We start from the raw sequence: 12,326 nt of genomic DNA, 5'->3' as shown, positions 1-12,326 counted from the left end.
TACCCAATAGTATGCAGTGTACCAAATAGTACCCAATAGTATGCAGCATCATCTAGATATGTGTGCAACAAAAGTTCAACATTCACCTTCTGCTACCATTTCTGTCAACCTGGTTACGCATACAGTTTGACGCATACGTTCGATAAATCCAACATATGCACCACACAGAACGCACTGCAACTGCCTCTGCAACGCAATGCTGCAAGGCAAACGCAGCGTTCCATTGTAAATGAATGTACTTCTGGTGTACCAAAACGCAAGACCCAGTCGGTGTGTTCGAAGCGTTAGGAAAAGGCATAAAAGTTAACATTGGATTAGCGCACTGCCGTCTGCCGCCATTCATTTTCTGCCTGTCGAATATACACTGCCTAAATACAGTATATATCAATGACTATGACAGTGACACTCACCCTCTCAGCCACATATTTGACCGACTGAACACTGGTTCCATATAGATTGTCGTTGTACTGGCCCGCCTCAATGAACTTGTGCTCTTGGATGTCCTGCTCCATCTGCTCTCTGGACATTACAAAATGGTAGTCCCGCCCATCGACCTCGTAGTCCCGCCTCGATCGAGTGGTGTCTTTGGTGCAAGAGGAGAAGGCAATAAGGTAAAGAATACAGAAAGTACAATGTAAAGGGAGGAAACTGTTTAACTGAATGTGCAACTTATTGAGAAGCGAGTTATAGAGGGGGCAGCGTGTAGAGTGATTGGTTTAACAACTTATCACAGAAGAGCCATTATAGCTCGATTGAAATTTAAAAGCAATGTTCCCGCGTTCGCGGAGACTGCATTCATGGTAAACACTGCATATGTCGCCTCAATCGGAAATTACCTTTACATTTTAACACGGATCTTCCGCAATACTTTCATGATACGGATTGGATCCAGCCCAATAGTCACTCACTGAGTCCTTGAAACCCTCATTATCATCATAGATAAACATCAAGGGCATGTTTAATCAAATTTATAGGGCGATGTGTCTCGAAAAAATCAGACGGCTTCGACAACAGTCCATCGGATGACAACAAAGCAATATCTTTCTCAAATCTTAGGAAAACACACACAGCTTAATTCAACCACTGTGAAATTAAGGACTTTAAACAATAAGGAGAAAAAAGTTGATCACAAGGCGACATTTGCTGTTACTGGTTTACAATTTGTGACCCTAATACCTTTTATTTACATTATAGTTACATAGGTAGGTACAGTGTGACTACAGTATAGATACAGTACATAAACACAACTGTTATACTTGTTTGTGTAAACAAACTAATTAATTGTGCACTGTTAGAAGAAAATGTTTCAAAATAGCATGATTGTGTTTTGAAACCATAAAAAGTAGTGCACCTAAGCTGAGATCTGGTGTTTGCAGGGTGATTGAATGTAAACCCAGTCTAAGTGTTATGATACTGTAAATTGACTTTTTGTTCAATATTAATTTTGGTATACGTGCTACAGTAAATGTGTAAAATAGGGAAATCTAGCGGTTCCCCAGAAAATCTTGTAAAAAATGTGTAGATTTCCCGGAGAATCTATAGATATACAAATGAGAAGGGAAATCTACCCATTCCCCACAATTCATCTGTAGATCTCCTGGTAGCTGTGTATAGAGAGGCATTTGGAGTATTTTTAAATGTCAATACTGCTACTTCTCTAAGTCCATTTTGAATAAACTACTTACAACAGCGTTGAACTTATTCTACTTCCTGTCACTACATTGTATTTACCAATAACTTAGTTGCTGGTATACAGAATGTAGTGTAACTAAGGGGCTCACTTACCTGGCTGCCCTGAACTGTTAGCCGCTTTACATGGTTTTAAAAATAGATGGAATAAAAAGATAAGTAAATTAAAACAAACAAAATCAAAACAATGACGATCAAAATAAAAATATGACATCATCAAGACAGTGGTGTGGACAGTTCTTTGAAATATACAATAGTATCAAATACTATCGTTATACTTAAACTGTATTTAAAAGGGCATATTACTCAAACAATTGTTTTTAAATACAGTGCATTCGGAAAGTATTCAGACCCCTTGACTTTTTTCACATTTTGTTACGTTACAACCTTATTCTAAAAATGATTCAATAGTTTTTTCCCCTCATCAATCTACACACAATACCCCATAATGACAAAGCAAAAACAGGTTTTTAGAAATGTTTGCAAATGTATTAAAAATAGAAAACTGAAATATCAAATTGACATAAGTATTCAGACCTTTACTCAGTACTTTGTTTACAGCCTAGAGTATTCTTGGGTATGACGCTACAAGCTTGGCACACATGTATTTGGGGAGTTTCTCCCATTCTTCTCTGCAGATCCTCTCAAGCTCTGTCAGGTTGGATGGGGAGCGTCGCTGCACAGCTATTTTCAGTTCTCTCCAGAGATGGTCGATCGTGTTCAAGTCCGGGCTCTGACTGGGCCACTAAAGGCGTTGTCTTGGCTGTGTGCTTAGGGTTGTTGTCCTGTTGGAAGGTGAACCTTCGCCCCAGTCTGAGGTCCTGAGCGCTCTAGAGCAGGTTTTCATCAAAGATCTCTCTGTACTTTGCTCCGTTCATCTTTCCCTTAATCCTGACTAGTCTCCCAGTACCTGCCGCTGAAAAACATCCCCACAGCATGATGCTACCACCACCATGCTTCACCGTAGGGATGGTGCCAGGTTTCCTCCAGACGTGACGCTTGAAATTCAGGCCAAAGAGTTCAATCTTTGTTTCATCAGGCCAGATAATCTTGTTTCTCATGGTCTGAGAGTCCTTTAGGTGCCTTTTGGCAAACTCCAAGCAGGCTGTCATGTGCCTTTTACTGAGGAGTGGCTTCCGTCTGGCCACTCTACCATAAAGGCCTGATTGGTGGAGTGCTGCAGAGATGGTTGTCCTTCTAAAAGGTTCTCCCATCTCCACAGAAGAACTCTGGAGCTCTGTCAGAGAGCCCATCGGGTTCTTGGTCACCTCCCTGACCAAGGCCCTTCTACCCCGATTGCTCAGTTTGGCCGGGTGGCTAGCTCTAGGAAGAGTCTTGATGGTTCCAAACTTCTTCCATTTAAGAATGATGGAGGTAACTTTGTTCTTGGGGACCTCCAATGCTGCAGAAATTTTTTGGTACCTTTCCCCAGATCGGTGCCTCGACACAATCCTGTCTTGGCGCTCTACGGACAATTCCTTCGACCTCATGGCTTGGTTTTTGCTCTGACATGCACTGTCAACTGTGGGACCTTATATAGACAGGTGTGTGCCTTTCCAAATCATGTCCAATCAATTGAATTTACCACAGGTGGACTCCAATCAAGTTGTAGAGCATCTCAAGGATGATCAATGGAAACAGGATGCACCTGAGCTCAATATCGAGTTTCATAGCAAAGGGTCTGAATACTTATGTAAATAACGTATTTCTGTTTTTGTTTTTTTATACATTTGCAAACATTTCTGTTTTTGCTTTGTCATTATGGGGTATTCTGTGTTGATTGATGAGGGGAAAAAATAATTTTATCAATTTTAGAATAAGGCTGTAACGTGACAAAATGTGGAAAAGTCAAGGGGTCTGAATACTTTCCGAATGCACTCTATTCCTCACTATACCATGGCTATAGTTCATTTTTTACATGTTTTGTTTGAGCTGCTTTTGAAAGCAAAAGTCGAATTGAAAACAGTATTGGTATTGTTGAATTTGATTTTCATAATAGCAAGCTAGGACTGATAGTTTGGTTAGCTAAACTAGCGCATCTGTTTGTTTGGTTACCATGGCAACTACTGTAACTATCTAGTAAACTTGCTAGCTACCTCAGTGGAGGTTGAACATATTTCTACCAGCAATTGAACACATTTCTATTGGCAAATCTGTTAAATTATAGCCATGATATAAAAGGGATAATCAACTCGGGGCTCTATGCGTTCTCTGGAAAATAATGCAACTCTGTGGAAGGTCAGTTCCACTCCGCCAGCGCGTTGTGGAACCCACATTTTAACATTTTAGTCATTTAGCAGACGCTCTTATCCAGAGCGACTTACAGTTAGTGAGTGCATACATTTTTCATACTGGCCCCCCGTCAGAATCAAACCCACAACCCTGGCGTTGCAAGCGCCATGCTCTACCAACTGAGCTACACGGGGCTACACCTTCCACGTCGTTCATTATTTTCCATAGAACGCATAGCCCCTCATTGATTATCCCTTACTTAGTCCACTTTTAATACAGTCCCAAAAATCCACGTTTTCAAGATTATTTTCATTAAATTACGTTCAGTTTTCTGATTCCCAAAATCAAACAGGAGCAAAAACTCTCATGAAGATCCAAAACTTTTCCAGGAATTAATCATAGGCCTGCTATGAGGCTTGGATTGTGAGACCATATTAATGGTGTACTGATGAGAAATGCCAGAAGCACTCTACTGTCCTTGAACCTTTGAACTTAGTAGTATGGTCACACTATCTTTCAGACTGGGCTACAACAGTGATAAAAAAAACATCCAAAACCCCAAATCCTGTTGCCTGTAAAACAAAATCCACATGTATTTGATTTGTTGCCATAGCTTTTGTTGGGTTATGCCTTTCTTCAGTTGGCCATTAAAAAATAAACAACTTCCATTGATTATTAGCTAGCTGTGGCAAAAGTTAGCTGAAGTTTGTAGTAATTGTTTCAAGCAAAATCGAACCATAGACTACTTTCAGCGTGAGGAGACATTTAACGTCATGTTCTAAAAATCTGAACTTTAATGGTTCAATGGAATTGCACATGTGAATAGCAGGGTATAATAAAATCCTACATTATTATTGCCATCAAGAAATCATCTCTGGATAATTTAACCAAGTATGTATAATACAAAGCAAAGAACCCAACAAAACATGTAAGGGGGGAAAACGTATAGATTTTTGGTGAGAAATTAGGAAAAATTATGAATCAAACACTATAACGACATAACAAATGAAGGAGATGGGTATCAAATAAAACCACAATGGTATATTGGCAGCACAGTGGAATTTATTAGGGAGAGCTAATCACAAGGGCACATGATCACACAATGTATTATTGATGCAGCAACTGTGTCCACCCTGAGACAGCCTGGAAGACTGACTCCTGGGGCAATATGTATCAAGCGTCTCAGAGTAGGAGTGCTGATCTAGGATCAGGTCCTCTCTGTCTATGAAATCTTATCCATTTTTATCTAAGTGGCTAAACTGATCTTAAATCAGTGCTCTTACTCTGAGAAGCTGTATACATACGGCCTCTGGTCTTCTTGTGAAGGTAGAGGGACTTACGTGGCACGCAGGAGCCAAATTTGTCAGGGAATTCTGATATCAGGTCGTCGTTGATTCTGTCTTTCATTGGTCCAAGGATTATGACGGGTCTGGCGTAATTAACTGAAAGATAAAATGTGTCAATCGACTAATTTACAGACATAAGAGGCTATAACTGTGCACTTAGCATTAGTCTCCACAGTAAATGTGGGCAAGCAATTTCACTACAATACCCATTGTCACGCTATATCTGAGCAAGCCAATGCGTGCTAGTGCCAGAGAGGTTTCGATGTCTAGAGACTCAAGAAGAACTTTCCAGAATCTTCCTCGCAGGAAGTAATCAATTGTTTTGTCTCTCGCTTTTAAAACCTATGTGGCGCTTGTACACACTGGCGTGCATGGATATAGCGTGACAATGTGTAAGCGGCTAATGTTTCACTGACTGATATAGTGCTGAGGCATTATCAAGGACCACTCTGGTAAAAGATTGGAGGAGTACTCACTCTCTTGTCGAATGACAGGCTCATAGGAGAGAATAATGTCCTCTTGACTCCCTGGTGACATAAAACAATAAAAAAAACGGTTACTAAAATAGTTACTATAAAACAGAAACCAGTTACTAAAACGGACATTACATGCATGTTCATGCTTATTCTCTTGACCAAGTGTCCCAAGACAGGATACAGTGAGGGAAAAAAGTATTTGATCCCCTGCTGATTTTGTACGTTTGCCCACTGACAAAGAAATGATCAGTCTATAATTTTAATGGTAGGTTTATTTGAACAGTGAGAGACAGAATAACAACAAAAAAATCCAGAAAAACGCATGTCACAAATGTTAGAAATTGATTTGCATTTTAATGAGGGAAATAAGTATTTGACCCCCTCTCAATCAGAAAGATTTCTGGCTCCCAGGTGTCTTTTATACAGGTAACGAGCTGAGATTAGGAGCACGCTCTTAAAGGGAGTGCTCCTAATCTCAGTTTGTTACCTGTATATCAGACACCTGTCCACAGAAGAAATCAATCAATCAGATTCCAAACTCTCCACCATGGCCAAGACCAAAGAGCTCTCCAAGGATGTCAGGGACAAGATTGTAGACCTACACAAGGCTGGAATGTGCTACAAGACCATCGCCAAGCAGCTTGGTGAGAAGGTGACAACAGTTGGTGTGATTATTCGCAAATGGAAGAAACACAAAATAACTGTCAATCTCCCTCGGCCTGGGGCTCCATGCAAGATCTCACCTCGTGGAGTTGCAATGATCATGAGAACGGTGAGGAATCAGCCCAGAACTACACGGGAGGATCTTGTCAATGATCTCAAGGCAGCTGGGACCATAGTCACCAAGAAAACAATTGGTAACACACTACGCCGTGAAGGACTGAAATCCTGCAGCGCCCGCAAGGTCCCCCTGCTCAAGAAAGCACATATACATGCCCATCTGAAGTTTGCCAATGAACATCTGAATGATTCAGAGGAGAACTGGGTGAAAGTGTTGTGGTCAGATGAGACCAAAATGGAGCTTTTGGCATCAATTCAACTCGCCGTGTTTGGAGGAGGAGGAATGCTGCCTATGACCCCAAGAACACCATCCCCACCGTCAAACATGGAGGTGGAAACATTATGCTTTGGGGGTGTTTTCTGCTAAGGGGACAGGACAACTTCACCGCATCAAAGGGACGATGGATGGGGCCATGTACCGTCAAATCTTGGGTGATAACCTCCTTCCCTCAGCCAGGGCATTGAAAATGGGTTGTGGATGTATATTCCAGCATGACAATAACCCAAAACACACAGCCAAGGCAACAAAGGAGTGGCTCAAGAAGAAGCACATTAAGGTCCTGGAGTGGCCTAGCCAGTCTCCAGACCTTAATCCCATAGAACATCTGTGGAGGGAGCTGAAGGTTCGAGTTGCCAAACGTCAGCATCGAAACCTTAATGACTTGGAGAAGATCTGCAAAGAGGAGTGGGAAAAAATCCCTCCTGAGATGTGTGCAAACCTGGTGGCCAACTACAAGAAACATCTGACCTCTGTGATTGCCAACAAGGGTTTTGCCACCAAGTACTAAGTCATGTTTTGCAGAGGGGTCAAATACTTATTTCCCTCATTAAAATGCAAATCAATTTATAACATTTTTGACATGCGTTTTTCTTGATTTTTTTGTTGTTATTCTCTCTCTCTCTCTCACTGTTCAAATAAACCTACCATTAAAATTATAGACTGATAATTTCTTTGTCAGTGGGCAAACGTACAAAATCAGCAGGGGATCATATACTTTTTTCCCTCACTGTAAGTATCAATCTGGATGAATAAATAAGTGATTAGACACGTTCAATGAAAACACTCGATGTAAATTGTGAATTAACCATACAAAAAAAGGGATTGGGACTGATTGTGACCGAAGAGTAGTGACACAACACCCAACAGAAGGCAAGAAAATGTATAATGCTTTCGAAGTGAATTGTGACTATCTAGTGCACTATGCAAACAGGCTTTTCAAGGATCCGTTTTATCCCAAACACTGAGGTTGTTTTCTCTCGCCTGCAGTAGTGACCAGTGGATGCGTTTTCATTTAGAGCTTGGGTTGGGAAATGTGTCAAGTTATATTGTGATATTGGTTGCTTCATTGTACTATTTGGTCGATACACTTGAATAATATGAGGGCAAATCATTTTCTCTCATCAAAAGATTGTCAATATAGGCCTAATCTAATTTAGGTCATGACTGTAGTTCTCGGGTGGATGATCACATTGTGTGCTTGTCTCAAAACCTTCCCATTCTCTTTGCCAGGATTAATTTAACCTTATACTATAACACATTAAGTGCCCTGCTTTAGTTTCAATGCTTCAGCATAACACCTATAAAATCTATATGAACTGTTATCTGGCAACTCACAGAAAGGTACAGCTGTATCTAATTGGTGCTGCTTTTAGAGAGCATGTTAAGTAGATTTTTATTTGATAGATTTTTTAACTCCAGATACAAACATACATACGAACAACAACTTACAGACGCACACAAACAATGGCTACATCTCATCTGGCCAGACTCGCATGCTCACACCCCCATCCCTAGTGGCTGCATTATGGTTTGCCACTTGGCCTTAAATTGTACCAACTTGTTTTTATCAGTCGCCCATGCTATTTCAATATTTCAATAATAAATCATTAGATTTTTCCATTGTGTTAATGATGGCGGATTGATTGATTTCCAAGTTTTTAGTATAAGTTGATTGGTTAGTATATGCAAAACACGGCCACCTCAGAATCCCCCCCCCCCCCTTCCAGCCATAATTTTACTGTAATTATAGTGTAAATCCTCTTCTCACATAATTGTTGCTTTTTTATTTATTTCACATGAAACTCAAGAAAGTACCAACATGATTTTGTTGTGCATCTATTTGTATTCTGATCCCAGGATAGGGATTAAACACGGCAAGATAATAGTTATATAAAAAATAGGAGAAAGAAAACGTTACAAAGGTGGGTGTCCATTAATGTTGCAGTAAAATAAAACCTTTCACCTTTTACACTCATGGGAATTGTCCTATATGGATAGGGCTAAATTGAAATGTTTCTTACAGAATTCCATATGAAAAGCCTATGCATAACCATGGTAGCAATGGAAAGGTAACAGTTTAGAGATAATGGGAAAACTATTAGACCAAAGGTGAGAACAACAGTTCACCTGACACAAGACTGAATCCAAACATTACATTGTTGATTTTATGTGCATTTTACAGTTACTGTACTTTTTGCCGCATTTGTTGATAACAAAATCTGAAAATATTCCAGATACATTCAGTAACATGATAAAAGACTATTCCTGGATAATGTGGGGTAGGTCCAAAATAAGACAAACAAATTACAAGGGTTTAAGTGAGAGGACTAACTGGTGTCTCCAAGTGGCCACACACCTCTCCAATGTGTGTACAGTTCCTAAGCAATTTCAATACACTTATGACTCAAAGAAGAGTCTTCAACTATAAGGTACTTTTTTGAGCTCTCCTAGCTGTGCCGTTGACGAACTAGAGCAAGCACACTTGTAGTTGCTTCATTTCAAACACAACCCTGCATCCCCACCATCACACAATTATTGTTGTTGTTTACACAATCCAAAAACGGTCCATTATGAATTGCAATCTCGGTCAGGTGGGCTTGTTCTATTGCCAACATGACCAGCTAAGTTATCAAATATGATCTTACAGTGTTAGGCTTTCACAAGGCAATTCAGAGAAACAGATTTAATTTTGGTGCGCATAGAAAGGAGTCATGAGTGCATTCAGGTGCGTGTGCCACGGCAAATGTTCTTCACAATAAACAAACATAGGCTCATTCTGTTCAGAACAACCCAGGGTATGATGACATGTCATCTTGAAACTGTAAATCAAACATAGTGATCATAAACGTTGACACTGTATATGACATGAGTTTTATGATTTGGAGATGTGAAGTGCACATTTGGACTCACAGGTGTTTGGCTTGCTTGCATGACATCAAAGCGGTATTTATTATAATCCTCAACGTCTCATCTTTCAAAATACACAGATCATCTTAATTTACAGAATTTCCCTCACTCAACAAAACATTTTCAAAAGTTGCCCAATTAGAGAGAGGGATGGGAGCAACTTCTTGTCGCGCTGTGCTCAAGTACAGAACGGCTGTCAGTCAAACCCATACAGCGCTGTGAAGCGTAGAGCCAGAGTTCTGACGTCATGTAAAGCATGTCACTGTACAGCCACCACGTTCCAATTTAGGCGCTTATTAGCAGGGGTTGGAACCGGTTCAGGGAACAGAACACCTTTTTTTTTTAAGGAACAGAAACGGAACCGGGAATAAAAGTGACCCATACTGTTCTGTAACAGAAACGTTATTTTAAAAGCATGGGAACCGGTTAATAACGTTATTTTACGTTCCAGCCATTTGTTTCTAGTCCCACAAAAAAACGCTACAAAGCGCGTTTAGGCTACCTGCCCCTCCCCCCTCTGAAGCATAGGCTACTGTACTGATAGCTAAAGAAGAATGGATTTAGTTTTTCAATGCTAGTTAAGGATACTATAGGCCTAGTTATCACGTTTCGCGTTGGATTTATTAACTACAAAAAGGTAAGACGTGTTTTTAATTCTGGTGCCGCTCTGCACACACAGATTTGTTTGCCAGCTAGCTCAAGCTTGTTAGCTAGCTAACTCAAAGGACATTCAAAGTTCCTCCATAGAAGCCACTCCTCCTAGGTATAATTCTGTGGACCTAATTCAGATAATGCATGCCATAACAAGATGCCCAGCACTTTAAGCCTCCTCATCAACCCTCTCTCGCAAAATTTCAGTCGCATCTTGCGCCATAGGCTACACTTGTCTGTCCATCACGCATGTGAACAACTAGCTTGCCTGATCTATTCGCACTGATTGGGGAAGTAATTTAATGAGCTAAATGTAAAAAACTGTTGATTTCACAGGTTAAAAAAGGAACAGAAAGGAATGATATAACCCAGTACTTTTTGGGGGTTCGAACCGGTTCAGAACTTTATTTTGCTGGTCAGAACAGTGAAACGGAACAAAAAAATTGTGGTTGATATTTTTGGTTACAAACCCTGCTTATTAGTGCCCAAATATGTCATTTTTAACCAGTACACGGGTACGACTGTAAAGGCCTACGAGACTACTGTAGCTAGCAAGAAATGGGAGGCAAGAGCACTTTTCCCTTCCACTTTACATCTCATATTTTCATAGGATTCAACAATGCATCAAAATAGAGGAATATCATGGATCATAGATTACAGCGAACATTCAAAATGTACTATATGTGAAATAATTAAAAAGCACAAATATACACAACACTGACAGTACGAACACCTCAGCATGCTGGCCTAAAAATAGTTGATCACATTCAGCTGCCCAAGAGTACACCCAAACAGCTGTGTCTGTTATAGAAAGAGACTATGAACAGACTAGTTGCGTGGTAAAAACACAACATGTATTTCCAGACAAACTCAAAAACTTTATGTCTTTCCATTTTTGTGTCTTGCAAACATGTCATAGAGTTAGGATGGGAGGTGACAGAAATCAAGACAATCAGGACCCAAACTGAGACGTCATACTGAAGCATGCAAACAGGCTATCAAAACGAGTCAATAAGGGAACAAAAAATAAAGTAAAAAGGGAAATGTGTTGGGGGGAGGGAAGTGTTGCTTGACTGTACAGACAGGACCATTCCTCAACCAACTTACTCAGCGTCTTCGTCCCATACCCGTCGTCACCTATTCCTGGGGTGTCCTACATGGCCGTCCCAAGAGAGCAAAGACAAGGAGAAAGGGCAGGGATAGCCAGAAAGGTGGAAGGAAGAGGTAAGTGGCATTAAAGAGGGGAAACTGTGAAATCCTGAAAGGCAAGATTAGTTAGCCGAGCTCAGATCATCTGTCTCAGTTCAGACACAAGCCGACCAGCCTGAACCGGTCATAACAGATAACGGGGGAATATTGGGCCACTTTGTGAGTGCCGCGGTAGTTTTTGAGGGACCACTGGTGACTGCTCAGTGTTGATCCTGACCTGAGCACCCAGACGCCATCACTGCACCAGAGCCAAAGGAGAGAGAAGAAAAAAAGATAGGAGGGGGACCGCCATGAAAACCCTATCCCTGCACACGTCTCGACAACCTATATATCACCTATATGTACCTGTGTCAGTGTGTGTACCTGTGTCAGTGTGTGTACCTGTGTCAGTGTGTGTGTGTTCAAGCCTACTTACGTTCTGAATCACTGCCATCCTGCTCACCCAACTCCTTGTTCTTGTAGAATGGGAACTTTCGTGTAAAGATGAAGTTCTTTTTACGCTTGTCATTGAATGACTGTGGAGGAAAGAAAGCATGGGGTGGGGCAAACAGGGAGCTCTAATTGTTGTCATATTCATGCTGACAAACCAACTAGCTGCAATATGTGGGACATGAAGAAATGATGGCGTGGTCACCAAAAATGGACTACATGACTGACATCACAGGACTGACATTACAGTACATACATTACACTAGCTGATTCATCCATCAAAGCGGGGTTGAATTATAACCTAATCATTTAGAAATATGTTGATTT

General features: G+C 40.7%; 1 protein-coding gene across 4 annotated transcripts in view; it reads right to left on the bottom strand.

The window, feature by feature from the left end:
- The window catches only part of LOC311142979 (disks large homolog 2), a gene marked incomplete at both ends in the record, with an annotated part of 224,674 nt that overhangs the window by 4,416 nt on the left and 207,932 nt on the right, over positions 1-12,326 (bottom strand). For 3 of the 4 annotated variants that reach the window (XM_084178762.1, XM_084178761.1, XM_084178763.1), the window contains 4 exons: positions 411-583; positions 5,262-5,363; positions 5,744-5,794; positions 11,469-11,514. In XM_084178762.1, the coding sequence (XP_084034888.1) occupies positions 411-583; positions 5,262-5,363; positions 5,744-5,794; positions 11,469-11,514 (372 nt within the window). Of the gene's footprint in view, positions 1-410; positions 584-5,261; positions 5,364-5,743; positions 5,795-11,468; positions 11,515-11,985; positions 12,086-12,326 lie in introns of all 4 variants that reach the window. The other variant, XM_084178760.1, reaches the window with a different exon arrangement.

This window comes from Coregonus lavaretus, assembly GCF_964263955.1.
Source record: "Coregonus lavaretus genome assembly, chromosome: 15".
In the NCBI taxonomy this organism is placed as follows: domain Eukaryota; kingdom Metazoa; phylum Chordata; class Actinopteri; order Salmoniformes; family Salmonidae; genus Coregonus; species Coregonus lavaretus.
This window is presented reverse-complemented; position numbering and strand designations above follow the sequence as displayed.